The sequence below is a fragment of the Phocoena sinus genome, chromosome 2, assembly GCF_008692025.1.
Source record: "Phocoena sinus isolate mPhoSin1 chromosome 2, mPhoSin1.pri, whole genome shotgun sequence".
NCBI classification, from domain to species: domain Eukaryota; kingdom Metazoa; phylum Chordata; class Mammalia; order Artiodactyla; family Phocoenidae; genus Phocoena; species Phocoena sinus.
Genome location: NC_045764.1, coordinates 177,486,749 through 177,514,723, shown reverse-complemented (window position 1 = coordinate 177,514,723; position 27,975 = coordinate 177,486,749). Strand labels below are relative to the sequence as shown.

The following is a 27,975-nucleotide window of genomic DNA, read 5'->3' as shown; positions in this document are numbered from 1 at the left end:
CCCGTCTGTCCTTCCCTTCCTCCATCTACCCGTCTGTCCATCATCCATCCATCCATCCACCCACCCGCATCATCACAGCCACTGTGATCAAACCACACTCACCCACGGCTTCTGAATACAACATAGTCACGTGCTGGGCAAGCTTTGCTCTTTATTGGCCAAAGTTCCTCCAGTCTCAGCAGCACACAGCGGGGGATGGGGAGGATGGGGGGGGGTGGGCGAGAGCGCAGTGCGGGCAGGGGGCCCACGGGGTCAGAGACGAGAGGTGGCAGCCCCTCTGGCTAGATCCGTCCGGTCCCCTAGGCCTGGATCCCGGCCTCCCCTCAGCCCAGCCGGGTCTGGAGGTGGGAGCAGCAGCTCGCAGGGCGGGTTGTGCTGTCGATGAGGGGACCAGGTCCTGGCTGTGGCCACAAGGGCAGACCCCTCCCTACCTCAGGGCTGGAGATGCTAGGATGCGTGTCAACTCCATGGGGTCCCCCCCTTCTGAGTAGAGGGACGCTGGCCCTCCCATGCACTGTCAGACAGCCTGCCTCCACCCAAAGGCCCTGGGGTCCTCTCACCCACCTACCTATCCCCGACTGGGCCACCACAGAACTGTAGAAACGCATAAACAATCCCATTTCAGTTAAACACGACTGCCTCAGACCAACTGAGTGGGCTGGGGGGACGAACTGTGGCGCCGGGGCTCCAGCGCCCCCACCCGCCCCGGCTAACCGCAGCTTCAGGGGGAGGGGGTCTGTGAGGGCCTGTCCCCAGAAGCAACTGGGTGCCGGGTGACAAGCTCAGTGGTGCTGGGCCCGCAGCCACCTAACCCTGCCCCCTGCAGGCTGCGGGCGGGCGCCGTGGTGCATGCGGTGTGGGGTCGGGGCTGGGCATCGGCGTTTAGAAAGCAAACCGCGAGGGGCTGGGGGCATTCAGGCAGGCCAGGAAGGCGCCAGGCGGGCCGGGCCCCAGTGCCCGTTGGGGTCCCAGCCGCAAGCCCCTGCCAGGGCTCCGGGAGACCGCGGCACTGGCTGGGTAAGGCACAGGGTTTTGGTTTCCCGGGGGCCGGTCCCAGCCTGGCCCCGGAGGAGCCCCGCTCGGCAGCACGTCCAGCGGTCCTGCTGTGGGTCCTCTCACTTGGTTCTGGGCCGGGGTCTGAGGCCTGCGGGGAGGGAGAGCAAAGAACTCGGTCAGGAGCAGCCTTGCTGTGGGCGGTGGCAGGGGGCCCGCACCGGGTCCCCAGGCTCCTGCTGCCCCGATGCCCCCTGCCCAGGGGGCTGCACCGCGTGTCCCCAGGTCCACTCGGACAGCTCACACAGGAGGCAGGTGCCTGCAAGATGGCTCGTCCACCTGTCCGGACCGGGTTTCACAAAGCACGTCTCATCACCAGGCGGGCGGGGTCTCCCCAGGTCTCACTCCGTCTATACTCACGGGTCCCCACTGTCACCAGCTCTCCCTGGAGGCCCCAGTCACTTCCCCACCGGCCCCTCATGTGGACGCCTCCTGCCGTGTCTTTCTGCAGCTCCATCCTCAGGGCACCGGGCCCTACACCTGTGGCTCCTGCCCCAGGCCGGCCCTGCGCCCACCCAGTGCCCTCCATGCTCTCTAGTCCAGGGGCCCTCGCCTGGCTGTTGCCCCCAGATGCCCTGCGCCCACGGCACCCCGGAGCCAGGCGGCGGCGTGGGGCTCGGGGACCGGAGCTCAAAAGAGATGGGCCAGGAAAACGCATGGGGCAGGAGCAGAGGATCAGAGTCACCCACACTGTGGCTGCAGGCCCAGGAGGGACGGTCAGGTGGGCCTGGGCCGGGCCGGGGCAGGCAGAGGGAGCGGGGGCGGGGCCGCACCCAGGAAAGGACCAGAGGAGCCGGCAGAGGCGCCCTGACGCCACTCCTCCCACTCTTGCCGTGGCCACGAGAGCACTGCAGCAGAGGACGGAACACACCACCCACGCTCGACACTTGCACGACTGAAAGATGGCACGACAGAACAGAAATGCTGGTGCAAACTGGGAGCCGTCACTCCGAGCATCAGCCACCTGCCGCTTACTAATCGGGGTGAAACACTACTTGTGCAGCGGGCTCTGCCACAACCACCACCGTAACACGTCTGGGTCGGCGTCGATGCCACCGACACCGGGACAGACAGGCCCCTGAGCCCCTCCCGCGATGCTCTGGGGGAGGACTCACGTCACGGGTGTAGGATTCCTGCCTTAAACGCAACCTGGACCCAGGTGGGGGACAAACAGGACACCTCCAAAGTGACTTTGTGTCTGCGGTGTTATGCAAGACGAGGGGCTGGACGTGTGGTCCTGGGCAGGACTTTGTTTCCAGAAAAGCAAAGCAACGACTGTGACAGGTAGACTGGGACCAGGGGTCACCCCGGCTGGGGCTGCGGGTAAAAACAGCTCGGTGTCCGGGTGCGCGGGAGAATGGCCCTGACCTGGGGGCCCCAGGGACAAACCCCGGCACAAAGTATCCTGATGGCTATAAGCAACCCTCACGTCGGTCCGTAAAGCTGCGGGGCGTGGGGGGAGCAATGCAGCAGATGTCAGCAATTCTCCTATGTTTTCCACATTTTTGTAATTTCAGGGTAAAGGGTAGGTGCTGTTCATTAGGACCCCCTCACAAATTTCCTGTCGAGTTGAAGTTTTTCTCCAAATAAGAAGTTGGGGAGACAAGGAGGGTAGGGGTTCTTCCTCCCGTCCTAACACTGGGATGACAGGGCCCACGAGCCTGCAGACTGGGAGCCCCAGGCCTGGCCGGGGGTGGGGGTGGGGGACTGGGGGAGCGCAGACCCTGCACCGGGCACAGCGGTCTTTCACCAGACAGTGGCCACACATGGTTGCTGTCCCCGAACGAACGGACTGCACACTCCAATGTCCCCCACACGTAGGGTCAGCAGCTGGGGCTGCAAGGACAAATCCTGGCCCCGAGAGACAGGCGGGTGCCCTCGTGAAAGCAGACAGCCCAGCTCAGAACCCCCCGGGGGGCAACACCCCACAGCGCAGGGTGAAGGCTGAGCCCCGCAGTGAGGCTGAACTAGGTCACAGCTGCACTGGACCACATCCCTGCCCTGGGCTCCGGCACCAGCCCCACCTCACCTCGATGTGCCCAAGCCCCAGGCACATCGGGCAGCAGGTGTGTGAGGAACAGAGGGCGCCCCCCCCAACAGAGCTCCCACCCAGGTGGGGCTCCGGGGCCCTGCACCAGATCACGGTCCACAGCACGGGCCGGGACGCCATGGGGACCCAGGCCCGTCACTCCGGTTGCAGCTGTGAGCCTCGGCAAAGACCCTGACTGTCCCACCCCATCGCGGGAGTCCCAGGAGGTGCCCACAGACCCACCCACTGCCTCCAGGGAGAGGACGCCTGTGCATCCCCACAGGGGCCGGTGGCCTGCCTGTCCCTGGCAGCGGCCTCCAGGGTCTTCCCTGTCCCTCAGCGGTCTCCCTGGGGACACGTGTGGCTGGAGCCAGGGCCAGAGGAGGGCCGGGTGCCCTGTGGATAGACTCGGGGGAAGCGAAGCCTGGGGGCCGGGTATTAGCACGAGGCTCCGGCAGGGCGACCTCAGCCTGGTGGCCGGGCCGAGGGCCACGCCGTGCCCACCCTCCGGGCCCTGGAGCCCTGCTCCCCGAGGGCATCCTGGCTGGCCCTGTCCACCCCGCCGGCCCGGCGGAGGCTCTGAGGCCGCACCTCCCCCAACTAGGCGAAGCACAGCTCCTGCCCTTCTCCGAGAGGGAGGGGAAGCCGGGCAGCGCGGCCCGGGGGACGCTGGCTGGAGGGCTGGGGGAGCTGGGTTAGTGTCCAGGAGGGCCGGGCGCGGGCCCTGCCTCGGCTGCCACCGTTAGTAATGAGTGCCAGGCTGGTACGTACCTTACTGGATCACACAGAGTCTTTTTGTTTTATTATCGTCAGGGTCAAGGGCAACCTCTGCTTCCAAATAAAAGAAACGTGCTCAACAGCTCGCCCCTCACGAGCGACCCTGAGCTCAGAGCGTGGACGCTGAGCCGGAACACAGTCGCACCCCAGGCCCCTCGCCGCGCCCTGCTGGAGGTGGCCCACGTAAGGCAGGCGTCAGTGGGTTAGTGTGCTGGCTGGGCGGCGCCCCCCAAGGCTGCCCCTTCCCGGAGCAGAGGCGCTGCCACCTCCTCTCTGGCAGGACACGGAGATGCCCCGGGAATCGCCCACACTCGGGGGGGGAGGGGGGGCAGCGGCCGGCCGCAAGGGGAGCTCCAGGGCCCTGGCGTGTGACGAATGAGCTCCAATCACACGCCAATGCCCGGAGCCCTGCCGACTCGCCTGCCTGGTACTCCTGCTCGGGGTACAAGGAGGGAGGGGGGAGCCCCAAGTTACCTTCCTGGCTCCTGGAGGGGCGCTTCTTCCTTCGCTTGCCTGTGCCCTTTGACGTCCGGCCCTGGGCCCTGGGGAGGGCGCCAGACCCTGATGAGTCAGTCACGGCATCCTCGGAGAAGGACCTGTCCAGGGAGGTGTCCAGAGCGGAGTCCGGGGCTGTGTGCTCATCATCTTCGTCTCCGTCCCCGCCACGGCCTGCGGCAGGGAGGCCAGCACCGCGGCTGCGGGCAGCTGCATCCCCTGTGCCCTCGCCTGTGGTGTCAGCCTCGGCCTGGCAGGCGCCCGGAGGGGCCGTGGGTTCCTCGGTGTCTTGGCTCAAACCCGTTGCTTCGGAGGGCTTGTCACTGGAGAAGTTGAGCGGCTTCAGGGCCTGAGTGCCTCCCAGCACCAATGAGGGCCGGGGGCCCAGAGGGTCGTCGGTGGCCAGGACATCACTGGCATCCATGTACCAGGAAGAACGCCTCTCCAGGGACCCAGGACCACCCTTCTCTGATGAGTCTCCAGCGGGCTGGGGGCTGCTGGGGGCGGCATCCGCGAGACCCCAGCCGCGGGGCTCCTTGGCCGCTGCAGCGTCGAGACCAGGCTCCGACGTGGGGAGGCTGGTGCCTCCCACAGGATCCCTGGTGGTCGCTGTGGATGGAGTACCCATCAGTGGAGGGCAGGGGCCCCTCAGTGATCCCAATCCCTAGAGCTTGCCCAAGTCGAATACCACCCACCCTGCAAAGCCCCCTCCCCGGGAAGCTTTTCCTGGTGGCCGAGTGTGGGTTCCCACAGGGCAGGCCCGGGCCTTGATGTCCACGGTCTGTCCACAGTGGGGGAGAGCAGGGGACGCTGGGCCCCGAGATGATGGCACATCGTCACCCCTGCCCCCAGAGTCCCCAAGGAGCCCAAGGCAGCCTTCTCAGGAGTGGAAAGTCCCACCCCAGGGCCTCATGCCTGCCTCCTCCACCACCACAGAGCCCCTCTGAGCCCCAGGGCATCTGTCAGAGGGCCCAATGGCCCGACTCCTCTGCCGGCCTGGGGGCTGGACGGGCGGCCGTCACACCAGCCGGGGAGCCCTCTTGCAGCAGAGACATGTGGAAGCATTGTGGGGGTGAGCTAGCCCTTAGAGCAGCAAGGAAGAGGAGTGGGCTCTCCTGTGAAATCAAGGAGGGCTTCTTGGAGGAAGGGAGGCGCCAGGCTGCAAGGATGGCATAGCGCGGGGGTGGCGGGAAGCAAGTGGTGACAGGGAGGCGGGGGAGGGTCTCACCAGGTGCCTTGTTCCTCGGGGGGTCTGCGGCCGTGTCTCCTCGGCCACGGGCCGTCTTGCGCAGCTGGAAGCCCTTCCTGATGTCAGCCAGCAAGGCGTCGATGACACACACCTCCTCCTGCTTCCCGCCTCCCTGCCTGACTGAGAAGCCCAGAGACGCGGCTCAGAGGGTCCCTGGAGCCCACCCGGGGAATCGCCCCAGAGGAGGGGATGTAGTGCTGACTTCCAAGGAAGGAGGAGTGGCCATGGCCCAGGCCTGCCCCACCCCCCCCCCCCCCACCCCCCCCACGCCCCCACCCCACCCCCACCCCATTCACCCCCCCCACCCCCCCCACTGTGGCCCGTCCCGCTGCCCTTCGCGCAGCCTCACCAGGCTTCCCGCCCTCGCCCCGCAGCCCGCGGGCCTCGTCTTCCTCCGCCAGCTGCTTCCTCCTCTCAGCCCTGGCCGCCCGCTCCTTCCGGTCCCTGTTCTCCTGCGGGACAGATGCGGCCCGTGAGCCCGGCCCCCCATCACCCCCATTCCGCCCGCCCTACCCGGCAACGGCGGGGGCCCACCTTCAGGGCGCGGATGAATAGGTCCCGGAAGGCCTTCATGGTGCTGAGCGTGTCCTCCAGGGACAGCTGCTGGGCATCCTCACACAGGTAGGCGGCCAGCTCCAGCTGCTTCTGCCTGATGGCCTGGAACACCTCCTCCACCTCCTGGGAGGCCGTGATGCCGGCCTGGGGGCACAGGGGCAGGGTCATGGCCCTGAGGGGGCCCACGCAGGACACCACCTGCTGTCATAGGGAGATGCCCAGGCTGGAGCCCCAGGGAGGGCGCGGTGGGGCCCATGGCCGCAGGAGGATGGCCACCGGCACAGGCCCTGCAGGCGTTGTGGTCTCTGAGCAGGACCGAGGGTCTGAGTGCTGTGGCCGCAGGATCAGGGACCAGGAACAGGGGGCCGCCCTCCCGGAGTGGGGGTCTCTCACTCTGGCTCTCTCCTCCCCACGCTCACCTGCCCCCCGCCCAGGGCCCCACCCGCCCAGCACCTGCCTGGAGACGTTGGGAGTACTGCTCCTGAACCTCCGGGATGGAAGAAGACACCTTCCGTTCCATCTCCAGAAGCTTCTTCAGGTTACTGCTGCACTCCGAGTGGATGATCTCAAGGTTTATCCTGAAGGTGCCAGAGGGCCGGTAAGGTCAGGTGACGGCTGGTGTCCAGGCTTGCTGGGACAGCGGGGGACCCCGGACTGCTCACCCTCAGGGACAGGGGGGACCCCAGACTGCACACCCTCAGGGACAGCGGGGACCCCCGGACTGCACACCCTCAGGGACAGCGGGGACCCCAGACTGCACACCCTCAGGGACAGCGGGGACCCCCGGAATGCACACCCTCAGGGACAGTGGGGACCCCCGGACTGCACAGCCTCAGGGACAGTGGGACCCCAGATTGCGCACCCACTGGCTGCCAGAAACACATCAGAGCTTTCAGACGGGCTAAGTGGCGTTGGGATGAAGTGCCCACCCTAGAAGGTGCTGCGTCTGTGGCGTTAGGACAGTAACCCCCACGGATCAGCCTGTCCTCTTCGCCTGACCCTCCACGAGGCTCAGCAGCCCCACGGCCAGAGGACCCTCCACGGTGGCGTGGTGCCGGGCAGGGCCTGTGCTGGGAGTGTGGACCCTGCAGGTGGATGGCCTGGGCTGCCCTCCCAGAGCTGCACCTGGGCTATGTGACCCCATGGACCCGGCCCTGCTTCTCCAGGCCTCAGTTTCCCTCCTTGTACAGTGGGGTGGCATGGCCTCGTCTTGAAGGTTAACCTTGTGAAGAGGGCGTGTTAGACCAGCCCCTGGCGTGACCGTAGCCAGGACGCTCCCCAACATCCTAGGCCTCGGTTTCTTCCTCTAGGTCACACGGGCACAGGCCACGGTGGACGCGAGGTCTCGCCCAGGGTGAGAGTGTCTATCAGGCAGCAGGGCCTGGGGGGCCGGGGTGGTGCCGCAGCGTGCGACCCAGCCTAGTCCAGCCGCCCCACTGGCCGGGGAGCGGGCGGTGGGGGGCAGGGCAGGAGGTACCTACCCTGCCGCTCGGGAGGGCGGCTCCAGGTCCTGGGGCAGCTGCAGGAGGTCTGGGTGGCTCTCCTCCACCTCCTGCAACACGACGTGTCCGGTGAGACCCGCTGAGGCCACCCTGCAACCCCCCACCGTCAGCAGCTGTGGTTCGCGGCCCTCGGAAGCCCTCGGCACCCTGGGCCTCCAAGGCCTTCCCTCAGGCCTGGCCGGATTCTGCCGGTTTTGCTCTCCTTGGGGTCTGGGGAGGGACGGAGGCCAGTGGAGTGGGTGAGGACTGCGGGGGGTGCAGTGGTGTGAAGGGGAGACGAGGGGCTCAGATGGGAGCCTAGAGGGGCTGCGGGCAGAGCGGGGCGCGGGCGCCACCCTGAAGGCCCCCAGGCCCGCGGGCACCTCCAGCACGTGGTGCAGCAGCGTGACGCGGCTCTGCTGGGCCTTGGTCTCCGTGAGCTTCAGCAGCGTGCTCATTTTGAAGCCGTCCGCGTCCCCGGTGTGGCTGCCCTGCGAGGGCAGGAAGTGAGCCTCTCGGCCTGGGCCCGGGGCCAGGCGGGGATCGGGGAGCGAGGGCGGGCTGCGTGCTGCCCACTCACGTAGTTGAGGAAGTTCCCGATTTTCAGGATCAGCAGGCAGAAGACGGGCAGCCGGTGGCTGGCGAGCAGGCCTGCAGGATGGCGTCCCTTCACTGCCTCCCCGCACCCCACCCCACCCCCGCCTCCCCGCCAGGCTCCAGGGCATGAGGGAGTGGGCAGGGCAGCGGAACCCTGACTGAAAGCAAGCCTGGAGGCTCCGGAAGCAGGAGCGACATGGGCGCTCACCGAGCCTCACGCCCCCGGGGGTAGGTGACCACTGCCCGTTCTGGGGCGAGGACAGAGGGGAACCTCTGCCACCTGCAGCCACCCTGGCTCTCAGTCTGTGGCCAAGACGACAGGGGACACCCCCACCCGGCGTGCGGCCCCAGCGGAACCGAGCCACGCGTCGGTGATCAGGCCCGTCCGTGTCCCTGCCCGGTGGCTGGGGACTCCTCGCTCAGGGAAAGCGGTGCGCGCGTGTGTGCGTGTACGTGTGTCGGCGTGGGCACGCATGAGTGCATGCACGGCTCAGGCTTCAAGACGGGGCGGTGGTCCACAGGGAGGGGAAGGTTGGCACCCCAGGCGCCTCCGCAGCCCGAGGGGCGCCCCCAGGACCTGCCCGCCCCCAGCCAGGTGCCCCACTCACCCTCGCAGGCGGCAAGCAGCAGCTGGGCCTTGGGCCGCACCATGTCCAGCACAGCGGCCGAACCCTCACACAGCAGCATGCAGTCGACCCGGAGCTGGTAGCTGGGGCGGCAGAGCGGGAGCTCAGGGCCTAAGGGCCTCCAGCCACCTGCCCTGGGCCCGCAGGGTCCTCTCGGCAGAGCTGGCGGGGGGTGGTCCCACGGCCTGGCCCTGTTCAGCACGCAGCTTCCCGGGCCGGGCCCCAAGTGGGATGCAGCAGGCCTGGCGTGGGCCCGGGAAGGGTGCCCTGGACAAACCCCTGGCTACCGAAGATGAGGGCAGGCGCTCCCTCGTGGGGCACTCCTCGCTCCTAGAACAGGGGCCTTCCCGGGGGTCACACAGCGGGGCCTGGGCCTGCCTGCTGGAGGCCACACAGCCCTGCCCACTGCCCACCCCCAATGCCGTTGCCGGCCGGGAGGGAGGCCCCGGCCCACAGGGTCCCCTTGGAGGGCCCCGCGGCTGGGGGCAGCACCAGTGATATCTGGACTGCTCTTCGTGGAACCCTGGGGACGCGTCTACACAGCCCTGCTCTGTCCTCTGGGTCTGGGCCCAGCTCCCACCCACGGGCAGGCCCTCGGGTCTGGGGCTGCCGAGCTCACCAGGGGATATCCAGCAGGAGTAGGTAGAACTGGTCGGCACTGGCCAGCCTGGCCCAATCCTCTGTGAAGGAGCGCAGGTGTTCAACCTGCAACAGGAGGCCCACGCGTGCTCACCCAGACCTGCGGCGGCTCGCTGAGGTGCCCGCTCACCGGGCACAGCTCTGGGTGGCGCTGCAGGCCCCTTGGGCCCCCCCGACACACACCGCTTGGGTCCACTCACCTCGTGCTTCTCGGGAAGGAGCTTGCGGAGCTGCTTGAGAACCTCCACGTCAAACTTGGTGGTGTCCCCAGCCCGGATCATAGCGGTGACCTCCTCGTTGGAGCTGGAGGGGTGAGAGGACGGGGGTGGTCACACGAGGCACCCCACTTGGCCTCCTCGGGACCCTGCCAGCCTGGGACGGCCCTTGGCCCATGACACCTCTGCTGGTCATGCCCAGGTTGCCTCCCACACCTAGGAGGTCGCAGGGGCCAGGGCTGTGGGGCACAGAGAAGGCAAGCCACCTGCCCGGGGTCACACAGTAATGACGCTGGCAGCTGAATAGAACACTCCGCATCTGCCAGAGCACCCTCTTCCTCCTCCTTCCAGGGGGCTGCTCAGGACACAGGTGGGATGGCTCAGCGGTACCCAGTGAGCTCCCGGGCAGAACACCTGCTGCAGGGAAGGACTCAAGGGCTGGGAGGCTGGGCCACGTCCTCGGCCTGGCTTGGCCACCGCCTGTTTGTGGCTTAAAGGGTCCCCACCACTCTCTGGGTCTCATTTTCCCCAGGGAGTCTGGTCTAGTGGTCTCCAGAGCCCCCAGCTGGGGTCCTCTGTGGCTATTACCCGCGCTGTCTCTAGCCCCAGGGATGGGATGTGAACTTCCCAGGGTGGCCTGCAGAGGGCACTGCTGAGCCCAAGATGCGGGGCCGGGTCAGGCAGGGCCTGGGAGTCTGACTGGGGCTTGGAGGGAGGGGCCGGCCCTGCGACACCAGCTGCTCTCAGATCCTCGCAGCTCACCATCTAAACTGCTTCAGGAAGATGTTGAGGTTCAGGCTCTTCTTGGAGTCCAGAAAAGTGATCTGGAAAACATCGTGACCATCAGTACCTGGAGGGCAGCCACGGAGCCCTGTCTAAGCCCTGGCCCCGTCCCTACCTCCTTGGGCTCCTTCCTGGCTGGGGCCACTGCTTGTTCCTTGGGCTTGGCCACGGGGAAGGAGAAGAGCCGCTCGATGCTGGAGAAGTCAGGCTCCACCACCTCAGCGTCCGGGCTGCTCAGTGACGCCCACATAGAGCTGCGCTCTGCGGGCAAGGGGCCGCCAGTCAGGCTCACACCTACCCCGGGAGTCTGGCGTGCAGGTGGCCTGGGCCTTGGAGGGCTGGCAGGGATGCCCTGCCTGGGGCCCAGCCCAGGGCAAGCAGACAGCGGGCACTTAATAAATGCCTGGCAAAGGAAGCCCTCCAGCTGCTGCCATGCCACATATGTGGGTGTGGCTGCGCTGGCGGGGGGGGGGGGGGGCTGCGTCCAGGCTGGCAGGTGACCTGGCCTCTAGCCAGCCTCGGCCTTGACCTCCTCTGAGCCATCAGCACCCTCAGCCCCTGGGCGGCATCAGAGACACACACTGGCCTGCAGCTGTGCGAGGAGAGGGGCCTCAGAGGTGACCCCTGACTTGCCCCTGCCCCGGCTGTGCCCCATGGCGGCCGAGCCCCTGCCCTCAGAGGGGAGCCGCCTGGGGGCGTGGACTCACCTCGGGCCACGCTGGGACCCCTGACCTGTCCCTGCCCCGGCTGCGCCCCATGGCGGCCGAGCCCCTGCCCTCAGAGGGGAGCCGCCTGGGGGCATGGACTCACCTCGGGCCACGCTGGACGGCAGCTTCTGCCAATTCAGCTTCTTCATGCGCAGGGTGGGGGGCTGCACCCGCCGGTGGCTGGGGACCCAGGCGGAGCCCAGGCTGTGGGCCACGGTGATCTCCTCCATGCCGCCCGCTGCAGGGGGCCCGGAGGTGCCCGGCAGGGGCGGGGGCGGGGGCGGGCACCCCAGGCCTGGGGGTGGAGGTGGGGGGGGTATGGTCCCACTAGGGCCAGGCAGTGGGGGAGGTGGGGGTGAGGGAAACGCGGCCCCCAGGCTCGGCAGGGGCAGGGGTGGAGGAGGTGGGGGGGGGCGGGGGCGGGGGACAGGTTGCGGTGCCAGGGAGGGGGGGTGCAGCTGGGGGCGGGGTGGGCTCCAGCTGCTCCGGGGCTGTGGGCTGCGGCGCCATCCTGCCACTCTCGCCCTGGACGCTGGCAACGTGCAGGCCGGCGAGGGCTGCTGCTGGCTGCTGGCCCCCGACACCCACCGTCGGGGCACCGGTGTTTTGGGGGGAGCTGCCCCTTCGACTCTGGCCGAGGTTGACCTGGACACCCTTGTGGGCCTTGTCCAGGGAGTGAGGGCGGGGCCGCCCCTTGATGGACAGGAGCCGCTCGACCATCTCCTCCAGGGTGCACTCCTGGGCTGGGGTGGGAACATCCAGGTCAGGGTAGGGTGCATCCGGAAAGGTGCAGCCCCCTCCCTCGGGCAGGGGCGGGTCAAGGACCGAGGCTGGCCCCCTCCCCCCACAGGCTAAGAACCCAGTGTGCCCACCAGGCTGGGGTCAGGGAGGGGGATGCAGGCAGGGGCTAAGGGCACAGGGCCCCTGCCCGCACTCCATCCCACCCACTCACTGTCACTGGCCAGGAGCACGGCCCGGTTCACCAGGCTCTCCAGGGCCTCCCAGAGCAGCTGGCTGGAGCGGAGGGTGGGCTCCAGATGCAGGAGGCCCTGCAGCACAGACAACAGGTGGGCGGACACCGGGGAGCAGCTCACCTGGGCGGGGTGGGCAAGGAGTACGGGTCACAGCCATCGCCTCCCCAGGAGCGTCCACCCTGTCACCCCTCTGTGCCCCACGGGGGCCCTGGCGATGCGCCTGAGTCAGGGTTCCCTGACGGGCACGGCGGTGACACCTGGGGCCAGGTGAGCGTGCGGGGCGGTCCGGGGACACCTGGGGCCAGGTGAGCATGCGGGGCGGTCCGGGGACACCTGGGGTCAGGTGAGCGTGCGGGGCGGTCCGGGGACACCTGGGGTCAGGTGAGCGTGCGGGCGGTCCGCGCACTGTGGGACGTGTGGCAGCATCCCTGGCCTCCACCCACTCGGAGCCAGTCGCACCCGTGCTCAGTTATGGCAACCCCAGATGTCTCCAGATGTTTCTGGATGCCCCCGGGGACGCTGGGCCCTGGCTGAGAGCTGCTGGGTTCGGTGAAGGGAGCGGCTGAGCTGGACCAGAACCCAGCGCCCCGACTCGCTGGTCCCGAAGTCCCCTCGGTACCCCTCACGGTGGCCGGTGGGCTGGGCCCAGGACAGCGCAGCCAGCCTGTCCTCCTGGGTCCTGTGGCCCTGGCTCTGGCCAGAGACAGCCCAGACCCGGCCCCGCGCAGCGGGCTCCAGCCTCTGCCTCTCTCCAGCCCCCCAGGCCTCTCAGCTCTGGATGTGGCTCCCGCCGGCCCCAGCAGGGCAGGGTATGACCAGGGCAGGACAGGAGGCCCCTTCCAGCCCTGGGCCCACCGGCCCCTCCCCCAGACAGTCCCGGGAGGGGCTGTCTGCCCGGCCCACCTTGTGGAAGAGGGAGGAGAAGACCTCCTGGTGGCTGCTGACGTCGACGCCCCCGAAGACCCGCAGCAGCTCCTCTTCATCCTCAGCCTTGGCCTCCCTGAAGGCCTCCAGCTGGATGAGCAGGTCCTCGTCCTCCAGGTCTCTGCGGCGGGAGGGTGGGAGGGGGGCGGGCGGGCTCAGCGGGCTGCTCCCCCAGCCTCCCTGCCCCCGACAGGTGCGCACACACCCCTGAGCAGGGCCCGTGGCCTGCAGGTGGCCGCCGTAGCCAGGGGCAGCCGGCCTCTCCGGTCAGCTCCGCGCCCCTCGGGACAGGAAGCGCGAGTTCTCACACTCGCAGGGACGGACGGAGGGGCCGTGCCGCGCGGCACGGAAGGGGGGGCAGGCCCTCCTCTGGGTGCTGGAGGGCGGCACCAAGGCTGCCCCCGAAGGGTCCCCCCGGCCTCTGCGAGCAGGCGTGGGGCTCTGGCCTGAGCGGGGTGCTGTGTGTTCACCGAGCCCAGCACAGGCCCGTCCTCAGCCTGGGCAACGAACCGCCCCCTCAGCGCCCAGCAGACTTCTGGTGGAGGCCGGCGTAGCACCAGTCGCACCAGCTGGGGCTCCTACTGCTGGGGTCGCGTCCTGCCCACTTCCCTGGCGGTGGAGGACCCACCCTGGACAGTGGTTCTGATAAGGCCTGGGATGGGGTTCTCAGCTACACGGGTTTCTAGATGTCCATTTAAATTTGAATTTTAGGTAAACACTGAACGATATTTAGCACAAGTATATCGTGCGACACGTGGGACGTACTTATACTAACAGAGCGATCTGCTGTCTACGTACGATCCAGTTTAACTGGGCGTCCTGTGCCGTACCTGGTAACTTAGTTTCTCGGGGCAGCTCCCAAGCCCTTGGGTGGGAAATTCTGCTCAGTGGCCTGTCCAGCAGCGCTAGGAATGGCTAGCTGGGTTCTCCCTGGGACCTGGCCCCAGGAACGGTGGGCCTGCTGGGGCCGCTCCAGGAAGCCCCCTCCCTGCCCATCTGGAGGCGCTGCTTGGGACCCAGGGGGAAGGGGGGCCTGGCTCTGGGGAGCGGAGTGGGGACTCACCGCAGCCGCGTCAGAACGTCCAGTAGCTGCAGGCCTGGGAACGGACGGGTGCGGTGAGTCCCAGAGGCTGCGGCTCGGGCAGCCCACCCCTGGGCCACCCGCACCTTTGACACCTGCATCTCCACCCCTTTCCCTGGGCTCACTCCTACCACCCAAAGCACCCCGCCCATTCCCTCGGGACACTGGGGATATGGGGCTCTCGGGGGAGACCACACTGGACGCACAGTGGTCCCAGTAAACGGTCCCTGGCACAGCCAGCAGGGCTGGAACTGAACGCCAGAGGACCCGCCTCCCTCCACTGCCCGGCAGCCTTGCACAGAGAGCCTTCCAGGGCTAATGTCCAGGGGTCCTGAGGCCCTCGGTCCACCGAAGGGAGCAGGTGGGGGCAGGAGGACTCCTGGGCCCACAGAGAGCCTGCCTCTGGGGCCCTGGAGTGGAGGGCACGGGGTGTCTCCCCAGAAGGGGGCAGCGCGGGCTGGGCGGCCAGGGCCCCAGTGGCGGAGGTCCGGGCAGGGTTACCGATGAACTCGCTGCGCAGCTGGGCGCGGGCGCGGACGTCCTCGGGGCCCAGGATGATGGCGTTGACCACGCTAAGCAGGGTGGCCACATAGGGCACGTTGTCACTGTCCGAGAGCTCGTTCATGATGACGCTGAAGCGGTACTGCTGGCTGCACACCGTCTGCAGGGTGGACAGGGGTCAGTGTGCCCCCAAGCCCCACCCAGGCGCCAGCCACCCACCGCTCACCTTGTAATGGTCCAGGGCGTCCAAGGTCAGGGCGTGGCCCTCGGGCGAGTAGACGCACAGGGCCGCTAGCAGCTCCAGCACCTGCTTCTTGACCATCACGTTGGATGTGTCCAGAGCTGCCAAGGGCAGGGGGCCTCTCAGAGGGGCCCACCGACCCCCAGCCCGGGCTTCTCCTCCTCCCGCCCTTCCCCCACCTGTGCCCACCGCCCATCCTGGGCTCCCACACTTTAGCTGCCAAGTGCCCGGCTGGCAGAGGCCAGGGGTGCTCTGTATCAGCCCACCGCCCACATCAGGCGCTGGCCTCTCCAGACGCGCTGACCGTCCCCGGGACCACGGGGAGGGGTGTGGAGGCAGGCACGGCCCCAGTCACCCGGGGTCGACTCCCGCTGGCCCTCAGGTCTAAGGGGGCCCCTGTGGGCTCCGGGCCCAAGGCCAACATTGGCAGCCCTCCCAGGGCTGAGCCCGTGTTTTCTCCAAACTTAGACCAACTGTGTTTACAGCAGACACAGCCTGCGATGCCTGCTTGTCCCCATGTACCCCTGCCTCCCACTGCATTCCCGGAGCTGGGAGAGTTTTGGGGGTGTCTCTCGGCCGGCCCTGCTGAGACTAAGGCACAAAGGACTCTATAGATAGCAACAGCCGGGCCTGGGCCGGGTGGTCTCTGGTTCGCTCGCCCACACAGGCCCTGCAGCCCCGGAGCCCCGAGCATCGTGGGAGCAGCACAGCCTGGTAGGCAAAGAGCACGCAGTGACCACTGTCCACCAAGGGCCGCTCGCGGTCTCTCCCAAGGGCTGAGGACTAAGTTGGCTGCAGTCCGGGGAGACTTCCTAAAAGAGGTGACAGTGAGCCAGAACTTGAAGGGCAGGTAGGACTTGGCAGGCACACGAGGGCACAGCAGACTGAGCGGGGGGTGGAGACGGGGGGCACCGGCAGCTGGGGAAGGAGAAGCCCCAGGTGGCCAGAGCAGGGATGGGGGCGGGGAGGGGGGTGGCGGACGATGCCATTGGCAGGGGCCGCAGACCTGAAGGGCTGAGGCCGAGGAGCTCGGAGCCCGGCAGAGTGGAAGCGGGCCCCTCAGGTGGACGTGTGTTTCTGACCCAGGTGACTCCAGCTGCCACGGTGTGGACAGGGGCCCGGAGGCCAGAGACCGGGGAGGGGGCAGGGCCCAAACTAGCACAGGGCTAGGTGGAAAAGCAGGGCAAAGGCACAGAACAGAGGGGGCAACTAGGCGCAGCTGGTAGAGGATCACGGCTCCAAGGTGACCTGGAGGCTTCAGACTTGGGACGATGGGAAACTGGTTCCTCCTCCAGGAAGTCCTCCCTGGCTGCCGGGCCGAGCTCCTTCTTCCTGGGCCCCGGCTCTCCCACCGCCTTTCCCAGCCCGGAGCCTCACCCTGGGAGAGCTGGCGCACGTAGGCCTGGTTGCTGAGGATGTACTGGATGCCCTCCTGGGAGTTCATGACGGCACGCACGCAGCTGATGCAGGTGAGCTGCAGCAGGGCGTCGGCGATGCGGGCCACGCCGCGGCCCGACAGGCGCGCCAGGGCCTCGAGCAGGAGGTCCAGGCCGCTCTGCTCCAGGAACTGCACCATCCAGCCCCCGTCGCTGCTCTCCAGCCGCTTGCGCAGCCCCGAGTAGTTGACCACGGAGGGCACCTGCAGCAGCCGGATGCACAGCTCGGGCTCAGCGCTCTCCAGGTTGGCCTCCGTGGGGTCCGCGTCCTGAGGCCCCAGCTTCTCCTTCAGCGCTGCCCACTTGCGCTGCGCGCCCTCCTTCACCGACATCTTGCTGAACTGCGGGGCCAGAGGAGAGGGGTGTCAGCCCGGAGCCCGGCCCCGGGCCCGGAGGAGAGCCACAGCCCAGCTCGGCCCCTGGCTGGTCAGTGGAGGCAACGTCCCCTGCTCCAGGCCTCCACCTGCCAACTGGGGACCCGCTGCGTTCCTTGCTGATGCCCAGGCCCGCCCGGGGGACACACTACTGGCAAACCCTCATCCCACCAGGGCTGCCACTGCCCACGGGCTTCCCCTGTGCCAGGCTCTGCTTATACCCATCCCGGTCTCCATCATCACGGCAACCAAGGAGGCAGCACCGCTGTCCTCACTGAAGGCACCAGGACCCCAGAAGGCTACACTGGCAGGAATACCACTGACCCAGCGGTGATCAGGCAGCAAAAATGGGGTCTCCGGGGCTCCCTTATCTGGCCCCCAGGGTGCTTCCCCTGCCCAGTGGGCAGAATCAGATGGGGACAATAGGGTGGGCGGGGACAGTTCCAGACCCTGGTCATTTCTAGCCCGCCCACAGCATCGGGAATGTGCCTGGGGAGGGGGGCTGACTCGAGGGTCATGTCCACCGCCCACCCACTTCGGGGCAAGGCCAGGGCCCTGTGGGGAGCAGCCCTGCCAGGCCCCAGTTTCTGTGGGCCTCGCTCTGTCCGTCTGCGTGCAGTGGAAGACCGGCGTCCCCCAGGCCTGTGGCTCTCGGAGACTGACCCGGACGCAGCTGCAGGAGGTAAGATCGCAGCCCAGAGAACATCCCCCGGAGGCCGAGGGGTGGCCCAGCCCAGAATGACCCCCAGACGTGCCCTTCCGAAAACGGAACAGCGGGGCAGGTGGGCTGTGCTTCTGTGTCATCACCACACCCACTGAGGCCCCTCCCTGGGGCCCTGGGCTGTGATGCTGTCCCCGACCACAGACCCTGGGACCGGCCCCCAGAGATCAGGGGCAGTCCAGGCTCTTCTGCGACCATGTATGGCTTGGGTCTTATATTTAGCGTGTGAGAAGGGCAGCGTGGAGGGAGGCCTCGGGGCAGGGCACGGAAACACCACCGTGCCTCATGCCCAGGGCCTGGTGCCAGCACTGCCCACCCCGACCCCTGGCCTCCCACCACCCGGCAGCGGGCACAGTACGCCCCCACTTCACAGGAGGGGACACGGAGGCAGCACCCAGGGAAGCCAGATCACGTGCCCATGGCCCCAGAGATGGAGGTGGCGGAGCTGAGGTCGGAGCCCGGAGGGCGGCCTGAGGCCTTGAGATGCTGGATGTCCAGTGCAGTGCCACCCTAAGGGCTGCTGGCCCTGGTAACTTAGAAGGGAGACCCGCGGGGCCACCTGAGGTCACAGGAGACAGGCTGAACGGGGCCAGGAGCCCAGGGGCCTGTCCCCGGCGGGGCTCGCGGCCCCAGTGCTCGCTGCTGTCTCTCTCGGAGGTCCTGCTCCCCCTCCGCCTGGGTGAGGGTCTTGGGCATCCTCGCCCCTCCTCTGTCTGCAGGGGGTCCGCAACAGGAGTCCAGCACCCTCCCCCCACCCTTCATCCTCCCCCTGCCCACCTGCCCTGCGGGACTCATGGGGTCCTTCCAGGAAGCAGCCTGGCCGGGGGGAGAGGGGGCTGACCCCCAAGTGCCCCCAGCTCTGCCGCTCCCAGCAGCCCCTGGCCGAGCCTGTTCCCTCATCTGCACCAGCGTCGGGCTGCTGGCAGCATCCTGAGGGGTGGGAGGCGAGGGGCCTGTGGGGTGCCCCTCAGCCCTCCCCCAGGGGCCCCCACGGCCTGGGTCCTGTGCTGGGCCAGGCCGGCTGGAGAAGCCGGGGCCTGCCCCGTGACTGCACCCTCCCAGGCCCGGCCGCCTCAGACCCCCAGGCGCTCACCCAGATTCTCAGGACCTTCCGGCTGCCTCGGCCCATCGATTCTGGGCCTTGCCACTGGCTGCCCTTCACACTCTCCTGGCTTCTCATCACTGCTGACCACTGAACTGCCCGGCACCAGCCGTGGCCCTGATCCCTCCCAGGCAGCCTCTCAGTGGAGGGGAGGGGGCCGCTCCCACCAGCACCACGGAGAGCACGGCAGACGGACCTCCGCACACACTGCCACCCGCCGCGGGTGCTGCCGCTTAAGGAGGACCCAGAACCGACCCTCCCTTCCCGCCCCGCCTCCACTGGCCCGAGTCCCTGGCTGCTTGGCACAGGCTGAGTGGACAGAGCGCGAACTCTCCCAGGCCAGCACTCTGGGCTCCAAGTGTCCTCGCCAGCCAAGAGTCCCAGGGGTCCCTGGATGCAGAGGCAGCCCATGTCACCAGAACCACCCTTCCCGGTGCTGCCCCATCCTCCCAGTACACACCCAATTCCCGGGCCCACAGGCTTGCTGTCCTGAAAGACCCCCCACACGGGAGCCCTGGGTCTGCGGGAGCCGAAGCAAGGCAGGGGACCAGCCCTGCCCGCCACCCATCCACAAAGGGTCCTATGCCACGTGCCCTGGCACCGAGCTCTGCCCCAGGTGCCGCGTGGGGCAGCGAAGGTGCGCAGGGCTCGGCTGGCCGCGGCCCAGTGAGCACAGGGCATCCAGCTGGGAGAGCAAGCTCAGCTAGTGACCCAGAGGCTTAGGTGGGGCGGCTTCTCTCCCTCCGTGATGCCCATCAGGGTGCCCAACATCATCCAGGGCCATCAGGCCCTGGGCCAAGGACATCCTCCTAGAAACGTTCCAACTGCTTCTCAGGATAAAGACTGAATACATAAATGGACCACGACCAGACCATATATAAACACGGAACTCTGAGCCACGGCTGCAGCCACCATCCCAGGAACCAGCGCAGGAAGCAGCCTGCTCCCTCCGCGCCAGACCTGCAGGAAGTCAGACCTCCATCTCTAGCGACAGCCCAGGAAGCCCTACAACCGCCCTGTGACATCCCCCCACGGCCGGGACTTGATCAGTAACCCATGGCTTCCACTATTTTTGTCCTCGCTTCCAACTGAGGACCAACTGGGTAAAACCGGATGTGCCCCCGGCCATGTGGACGCCCTGCGTCTTATGGGCCGTCCAGCTTCCCAGTCCCGCAGCCCCCATCATGACCGAGGCCCCCTTTTTCCTGTAAAGAAGCTTTCTGTACACAGAAAATATTTCAGTGTATTAACATATATTATATAACACGCGTGTAGATGGGTATGTGTGTATCTAACATTCTATGTCTGTAGTAACCAGCCAGCAGACAACTCCCTGGCTGCAGCAGCTTGGAATAAACAGCCTTTGCCTGTTCCCGTCCGCGCGGTGGCTGAGCACTTCCAAAGCGAGCACCGGAGGAAGTCAACCTTTACTGCTCTCAGGGGCACAGGCTGTGGGGACGGCCCTTCCTGACAACACCCGGGACGCTGCGTGGGAGGGAGCGTGGTGGAAGGCTGCTGCCTCCTTCCTGGGCTCACCGGCTGTGCGCCCAGGGAAGTTACTCTGCCCCTCTGTTCTCCATCTGTGAAGTGTCTCAGAGGGCTGCAGCGGGTTTCCGTGTAGAAGCTGCATCCGGTGGGCAGAGCGAGCGCGCAGGGCTCTCCCGGCTCTTGTCATCCTGTCCGTGGATGCCTGCCTCTCTGCCCTCGGGCCCCGCTCAGCCCTGGCCCACCGCGCAGCCAGTCCAGGCGCCGAGACCTGGCGGGGCCAAGGGGACCAACCCAGTGTAGTCTAGTCAGGGCGGGGCCCCAAGCTCAGGAATGTGTTCCCAGTTCTGCGGGGGGTGCCCCCCACCCCAGATGAGGGGTGTGGCCAGCCTGCCCAGAGGAGGGCCAGCACAGGAATTTGGAATGGCAGACCGATTTATGCAGCCAGCACAGCAGGCTTAAGAAGAGCACGACCACGTGGGGCTCCCAGGGGTTCAAGTTCAAGTGGCTCAGGCCAGCCCCCGTCCCTTGGCAACTGAAGCACCCCCATCTGTCCTCCAAGCAGTCCGCCCCACCCCTGCACCAAAACTACAGGGGCAGTGACCCTTTGCAGAGAGAGACCCTGAGGCTCTGCCATTAGTGGGATGTTGCCCGTGGATCCTTAACGTTCACCCTTTTCCTTCCATTAACGTGGAGTTTCCACTTGGACTGGGTCATGCCTTCCCCTTCGGACGGGGACTCCAGAAGGTAGGGTCTCCCTCTGAGCTTTCCCAGGGTCAGCCCAACGATCCGGGTGTCCCGCTCATGGGCACTCGCCCAGCCCACACAGATGCCACTTCGTCAGACACCCATCTGGCTCTCCTCCTGCACCTGGCCAGCCTGACACAGTGATGCTGGCACCTCCACCTGGGCACCCTCATGCCTGGGCAGCTGTGCACTCTCGGGAAGCCACCGCCCCTGCTTGGCAGTCATCAAACTGAGTGCGTGTGTATGGCGGGGGCAGGGTCAAAGCTGGCCTCCCAGACCTCCCAGACCAGCCCCTGCAGATGGAGAAACTGAGCCAGAGAGGGCGAGCTGGTCCAGGCAGGCACTGGGCACTGAGCTGTGTCCTGGGCACGGCCGCTGGGAGGCCCTGCATGGATCCATCGGACTTTGAGCAGCGTGGTAGGGTGGGGAAGCCCAGACTCGGGGTAAGCACTTGGCACCTTGTGGAGGTGGGTGAGGCCTTCTGTTCCTCAGTCCCTGCAAGGGCTGGCGGAGGAGGGGCTCTGGGGCCGGAGCGGGGGCCAGGGCTAAGGAAGGTGCCGGTGAGGGGGACTGGCTGCCTGAGGCTGGGGAGACAGCTTTGGGGTAGCCCTGCCAGCATCAGCAAACGGGCTGGGGTGCTTCTGGGCCCACAGCCAGCGAGGGCGGGGGCGGGTGCAAAGAGTTAGCTCGTCTTCCCCCGGGGTGGGCGTAAAACGGCAGGAGGGGGGTTCCGGAACTGGAAGGCAGGGGCTGCCACACTATTTTTAGCTCCTACAAGAACCCAGATTTTTCCACTGCCTGGCAGCTCCTGGAGCTCAGGGGCAGCCCGGGCCCTGCCGGGTAGGAGGGGGAGCTCAGGCTGCCCTGCTGTGACCCCGTTACCCCTCCTTTCCAGAATCTCGGCTCCTGTGTCACTTTCACCAGGCCCCGAGCCCTCAGGGTGCCTCAACTCAACTGTGTGGGTCACCTCCCATGGGCTCATCCCAGGCAGGGGGTCCGGTGCACAGTGGGCCCCCGGGAAGGAACTGCGCATCCGCCCATCGCCTGCCCGTACCCGGGCGTGGAGTGCGCAGGGTCCTCACGGGTCCCTGGCCCGTCTCCCGTCCAAGGAGCCCTCCTGCCTGCCCCACCTGCCATCTCCAGGATGGGGTGTGAGGCCCCTGCCTCTGGAGCCCTCACTGCATCCAGCAGCGGGACAGAGCGGCCCGCTGGGAGGTGGGTGGGCGCCAAGACATTCGCGGCAGCACCAAATTAAAACCCAGAGGTGACAACCGGGGTGCCAGGCGCACCGTGTGGGATTCCAGCCACGTGAAACGTGACGTGTCGCACGAGACACGTGCCGAACGCTAAGAGATGATGCATCCACGGTGAATACGGTCGTTTTCATAATTATAAAGGGACAGAGCAAGCAAAATGACAGAAGGAGACCAGCAGCATCTCACAGAGGGAGCTGGGCTTCGAGCAGGTCCACCCCCAGCTCGGGTCACCAGGGGTGAAGGGACGGACCTGGGAGCTGGGTCTTCTGTACGGTTAGTTAGTGGAGAAGGGCCGGGGGCCCGGGTGGCCCACCGTGCCCAAGGATCTGGACCAGGTTGGGGTCACGACCGACGTGGCCTGCTCACACCCTCCTTGTTAGGAGCGGAAGCTGGTGGGAGCCGCACAGGGAGGGTCCTGGTGCAGGGAACTGACTCGGGTGAACAGGAAAAGCCAGCCGGAGCTAGGGCAGGTGGTGCCGCCCTACCCTGGGCTCATGGGGAGGAGGGTCCCTGCAATGCAGCCCTGAGCTGGGCATTGTGGGTGTCTGGGCTTCTGGTAAGGGGCTGGGGGTGATCTGGGAGCCCTATTCCCTGGGGATGAGCCAGCTCAGATGCAGGGAGAGGACAGGAAGGGTGGAGGTACCCACACCGGGAAGCCAAGCTTTTGCTTCCAACTGCCCTGAAGGCTCACAGGAACCGGGTCTGTCCTCGCCTCCTGCTGTCACCTGGTCTCTGGGCCTCGGCCTCCCCAGCTGCACACAAGCAAAGCCAATGGGGAGCGCCCAGAGGGCCTGGCCACCTCTGCCAGTCTCAGGACTCTGGTCCAGGTTCTGGGGGATCCCAGGCCGGGAGGGAGGGGACCGGCTCAGGGGCCAACGGTGACAGAGGCCACTGCCGCCTTCTGGCGGTGAGTCAGCTCTGACAACGAACACTTGAGGAAAGTGATGGGTGCAGACCTGCGGTCAGGGAGTGAGAGAGGGCGAGGAACTTGGTGGCCCCGTGGGTGGCAAGGCGGCGTCTGGCCACAGCTTCCACCTGCAGGGCTCCGCTGGGCCGCACGCAGACCTCAGTCTCGCCACCAGCGTCCCCTCTGCATGGGTTCTCTCCCCCAAGACCAGACAGAGCTCAGAGCAGCCTCCTCCAGGAAGCCCCGTGTCCCTCCCTTCGGCCCCCTGCTGCCCTCAGGAAAGGCCTCTCCCAGCAGGGAGGAGGACCCTTGGTGTCCAGGGAAGGAAAGGGGTAGGCCAGCTTCAGGCCCTGATCGCCCTGTGCTTGTCTAGGCCTCAGGGTCTTGGGGTAGGACATGAAGGCCACCCACTGCCTGCCCCAGGGGGCCCCCCGGGGCCCCACCCACCCACCCCCGCCTGTCCTACGTCCCCATTCCAGGCTGCCTGCCCAGAGTAGGGAGAACAAAGCAGCAGACTGGCAGGGAGGGGCCCAGCCTGCACAGCCTGGCACTGCCAAGGGCTGCAGCCAGGGCCTGGGGGCAGGGGACAGCTCAAGTTCTAGCTGAGGCCAGGCTCTGCCGCTGACTGGCCGTGTCCCTTGGGCAACACACAGGACCTGCTGGGCCCTGGATTCTGTCCTCACACAGGGATGAGCATGTTGGTGCCACCTCCCCACCCCAGTCTGCCAACAGATCCACGGATGCCACCTGCAAAGTGGGCCCGTAGCTGCCAGGAAGTGCTGCGCCCCGCTGCCTACCAGTCCACCGTGCGTGACGTCGCCTCGGCCAGGCTGCCGTGGCCGACACTGAGCTGGAATGGAGCATGCCTCTTCTCCAGTCCCGCTCAGCGCCCCTGGGCCACCCACCCCAGAGCCAGTGCCAGGAGCCCGGCCCTACCGGGTAAGTGGGATCCTGAGCATCGGGCACAAGACGCTGTGTGCTGTTCCTTGCTGGGCACCGAGGGGCCAGGCCCATCCTGGACTTGGTTTTCTCATCTACAGAATGGCCAGAATGTTGTCCAGGGACCGTGGGTCGGCTGGGCCAGTACCGTTTGCACAGGCGCCGGGCCTGGCCAGTAAGGCCCCTCCCAGGCGGCTCCCCTACTCCTCTCGGAGGCGCCCTCCTAGGTCCTACCCCTGGGCCTTCGTCCCGGCCGTCCCTCCCATCGCTCTGCCACCTGCCACAGGCGGCCCCGACTGCTCTGCCTCCAGCTGCACGGCCCGGCCCGGCCCCTGCGTCGATAGCCTGGAAACACCAGGCAGGGGCCATGGATGTCCCCAAAGCGGGCAGCATCCGATCTGGGCACACGGGGCTGGCGTTCTCAGGCCACTCACGCCTGTGCACGTGGGGCGGCGGAGCCAGGCGGGAAGGGGGGCGGGCAGCACCCCCGCCCCACCCTGGGGCTGGGTGAAGAGCAGATGTCTGTTTCCCGGCGGCAGTGCGCAGGAGGCAGTGCCGAGCTGTACATACTTGGAGCAAAAATGGGGACGCGGGCTCGGGGACATGGATGGTGGGAGAGGCAGGCTGCACACCGAGGCCACATCCCAGGGCCCCAGAGGACCGGGACCAGGCCGGACGGGGAGACCGAGGCCCTCTCACCCAGCTGGGCAGGGCCCATGCTGGCCCCCACGCCCACATCCACCAGCACTTGGCGAGGACCACGGTCAAGCTCAGGGATGGAGAAGCCCCTGCCCCGCCAGCTGGGTCTGCGGGGACTGTGACGCGTGTGGAGTGGGGGAACCAGCGCCGTGTGGCGCAGCGGGGGCTGGGGCCGGCCTCTGCTCACACAGCCCAGCGGGGTCTCAGAGGACACGCAGGGAAACCACGGCCCAGGGCTGTGATGCGGCCAGCGTGGGCCGCGCGGCCCCGCCCCTCGCCCCTGACCCACTGCACCCTCTAGCCGCAGAGCTCCCCTTCGATGCTAGGCCTCGGTGGCACCACCTGCAAAACAGGAAGCAGAAACAGCCTCCACCTCCCCAGGCGTGCGCCTCCCACCCATGCAGGGCTTCGCTCAGTGGCCCAGGCCAGCCGGGCCTCCAGCAGCGCTGGCCTTGCACCCCTTCCCAGGGAGGCCTCCACCTTCCCGAGCGGGTGGGCCCAGGCACAACCTCCTGGGAGCCGGTGGTCCTCCAGTCTGCCCTCCCCCTCCCTTCCCCCTGGGCCCAGCTCACGGGATGGCGGGGCGCTGAGGATGCTCTGGCAGCCTGTGAGCAGGGGCCGCTGCCCAGGGCACCCGGGAGGTGCAGCTGGGAAAGCTGCAGCGGGGCAGAGGGCTGTGATGGGGCCGGCCGGGCAGGCGGAAGAAGAAAGCGGCCTTGGCCCTTGCCCTTCTGCTTCAGACAGCTCAGGGAGAGGGGCCTTTTCGTCAGTCACCCACCTGCGACTGCTTCCGCCCCTCCCGCCCCCGGCCACTGCCAGGAGGGTCCACCGCCCTGATGGGCCGGCGGCTCCCAGGCTCCAGGGCAGCTGTCCGTCCGCGTTGGCTGCTCTGCTCTGCACTCACACGGGTGGGTGCCCTGAGGGTGGGCCGGCACCCCCTCCCCGCATTGGGGGCCAGGGGCAGGGGGCGCTGCTTGGCCAGGACAAAGCTCTCCTAACTCCTAGGGCATCAGGCCTGGAACCCAGAGGCTGCTGCACCCACGTGCTTGCTCTTCCCGTGGGAACTGCGGTGGTGATAAGGGGCGGGGGGACAGCCCTGGCCTCCAAGTGCTCCCCAGGGGCCGGCCAGTTCTCCCCTGGCCCCCGGGGCAGCACGTCCCGCACGCCCAGCGTGGTGGATGCCACGCTCCGGCTACCACAGCGGCGAGGGGAGCCATGAGCCTGACGCACACAGCAGGGACTTCACAGACATCTCTTGCCAGGAGCACAGCACCGGTTCTGTCCCCGAGCCACCCCGTGTCTCAGTCTCCTCCTCCCCGTGAAACAGACAAGAATCCCGAGACCCACCCTCACCCAGGCCGGCGTGAGGGTCAGCGATCACAGTGGGAGCGCAGCAGGCTGGTCCACTTGGCCCTCCTCCCCTTCGTTCATTCAGCCCACGGACCCTCAGACCGTGGGGGGACCTCGCCTCTGGGTTCCTCCTCTGGGTGCCCTCACAAGCCAGGGGCTCGAGCTCACGTCAGGGAAAGCCCCCCGCCAGGGTCCAGGCCAGGCCAGCTGGTCACACCTGCACCCAGGGCGGCGGCCTATCATCAACCAGTTACCATCCATCCCTCCTGCAGTTCCACAAACCACTGACTTTTCCAACCTGGAAAACAACTGCACTTTGACGAAAGGCAACTGGCATCTATTCAGGGTACAGCTTCCAGGTCCCAAATGTGAGGTATGTGCAATTAGCTCCGACAGCCTGTCAGCACCTCCACAAAGCGGGGGCCCCCACCCGACGGTTAACTCTTTGCCGCCAAGGAGCGGAGCCTCAAAGGACTTGAGGCCTGGATGGGTCACGGGAGGGGCGGCCCCACCTGGTCACCTGGGTTCACGCCCCCCGGCAGTGCCCCCTCCGCCTGCCCACCCGCCCCGATGACCTGTCAGCCCCGAGCTGGGGGCCGGGAACTCTTGTGGAAGAGACGGGAGGGTGGGCCTGGGCAGTGGTCGGGACGGGCCTACCGCACCAACCTGGCCCTTTGAGCAGAAAGTTGATGCCGGCCTGGAGAGGAGTGGGGACAGTGTGAAGTCTCAGACTCCAGACCTGGAGCCAGACGCCCACCCACAGCTGCCACAAGAGGGCTGCAGCGAGCACTACCCAAAGCCCCCCACCCTGGGAAGCACCATGACGGGGTCTGGGGCTTTGTTCCGGGTCCCCAACTCCCTCACCGCTGGGCGACAGAGGAGGTTCACGCCTGAGCAACTGTCCCCACCCTTCAGGGTGCAGGTGGGGAGACTGAGGCCCAGAGAAGGCCGGAGTCCTGGTCGGTTCTCACGGCCAGAAGGAGAAGGGGGCGGGGCTGGTGGGGAGGGGACTTCCCAACTCCAGCTCCTTCGTGGCTGTGCCTGACCTCTGGCCTTGTTCCTGATTCCCAGCTGGGGCAGGGTCATGGCCACCTTAGGTGCTCTGACTCCTGGTGTGTGTGTCCAGCTGGGGTGGGGCACTAAAGCTGCGGTCACAACTGAGGCTGGCCACCATGCAGCCTGGGGCCCTGGGTCACAGAGGCTCAGGAGGCCAGACAGACAAGTCTCCCTACGTGTCTCCCCAGGAGCAGCCAGTGTTGGTGGAAGCACGGATTCCCTCCTGAGGCTACGGTCACTCCCGGGTTCCTCCCCAGGAAAGGGGCCCAGGAGTGGGACCGGAGCAGCACAGGGCCAGACTACCAGCCCCATTCTGGAGGAACCCGGAGTAGTGACGGGGGCTCGCTCCCCCAAGGCCTGCCTATGGGGGTGCCAGGGCCCCGTGTGCGCCCACCTGCATCCAGGCGGCTGCGGCTACAGACCCAGCAGCCCAGGCGGGGCCGCAGGCCGCCGCATGCCTGTGGTGCCACTTGAAGTTGAAGTTTATTTCCCCAACTGTGGCTGATTCATAGTCAGGATGTAGCAGCCGCGAGGCGGGTAAATTCTGCCGGCACCGGACAGGGCAGAGGCCCGGCCGACCCTCGGCCCCACCACTCGAGGGCAGCGCGCGCTCGGGCGGCGTCTCCGCACCGGGGCCGGCAGTCCGGGGTGGGGCGCGAACCGTCGGGGCCGGGGCGCCTCAGGGTCCCCGCCTGGGAGCCGGGATCCCGCCGCCCTGGGCGCGGGGCTGCTGGGCACCACCCCGGGCGCACACGCCGCTCCCCCAACCCCACTCCCCGACCCCAAGCGCCCCCATGGCTCGGACTCAGTTTCCCCGCAGCTCCTGGCCGGCCCAGAGGTAGCCGACTTACCGGGAGGGGACGGCGGCGGAGGGCGGGTATATCAGGCCAGCGCTCGGTCCGCGTCGGGTCAGGAGCCGCGGACTGCCGGCCCACTGCTGGGCTCCGCACCGCTAGGGCTCCGGCTCCGCTGGGCG

The 27,975-nt window shown here is 67.3% G+C and overlaps 1 protein-coding gene across 1 annotated transcript; it reads right to left on the bottom strand.

Moving 5' to 3' along the window:
• Positions 1–131: 131 nt before the first annotated feature.
• Positions 132–27,975, bottom strand: INF2 (inverted formin 2). Its single transcript, XM_032623489.1, is given in 23 exon segments — positions 132–1,144; positions 4,334–4,963; positions 5,583–5,723; positions 5,953–6,055; positions 6,138–6,302; positions 6,616–6,736; positions 7,640–7,710; positions 8,023–8,130; positions 8,220–8,290; positions 8,845–8,945; positions 9,482–9,567; positions 9,702–9,804; positions 10,479–10,540; positions 10,615–10,760; positions 11,310–11,611; positions 11,613–11,949; positions 12,159–12,300; positions 13,084–13,225; positions 14,168–14,201; positions 14,687–14,846; positions 14,913–15,028; positions 16,305–16,704; positions 27,851–27,975. Coding segments are annotated over 22 exon segments (3,561 nt in total). The 5' UTR covers positions 16,696–16,704; positions 27,851–27,975; the 3' UTR covers positions 132–1,115.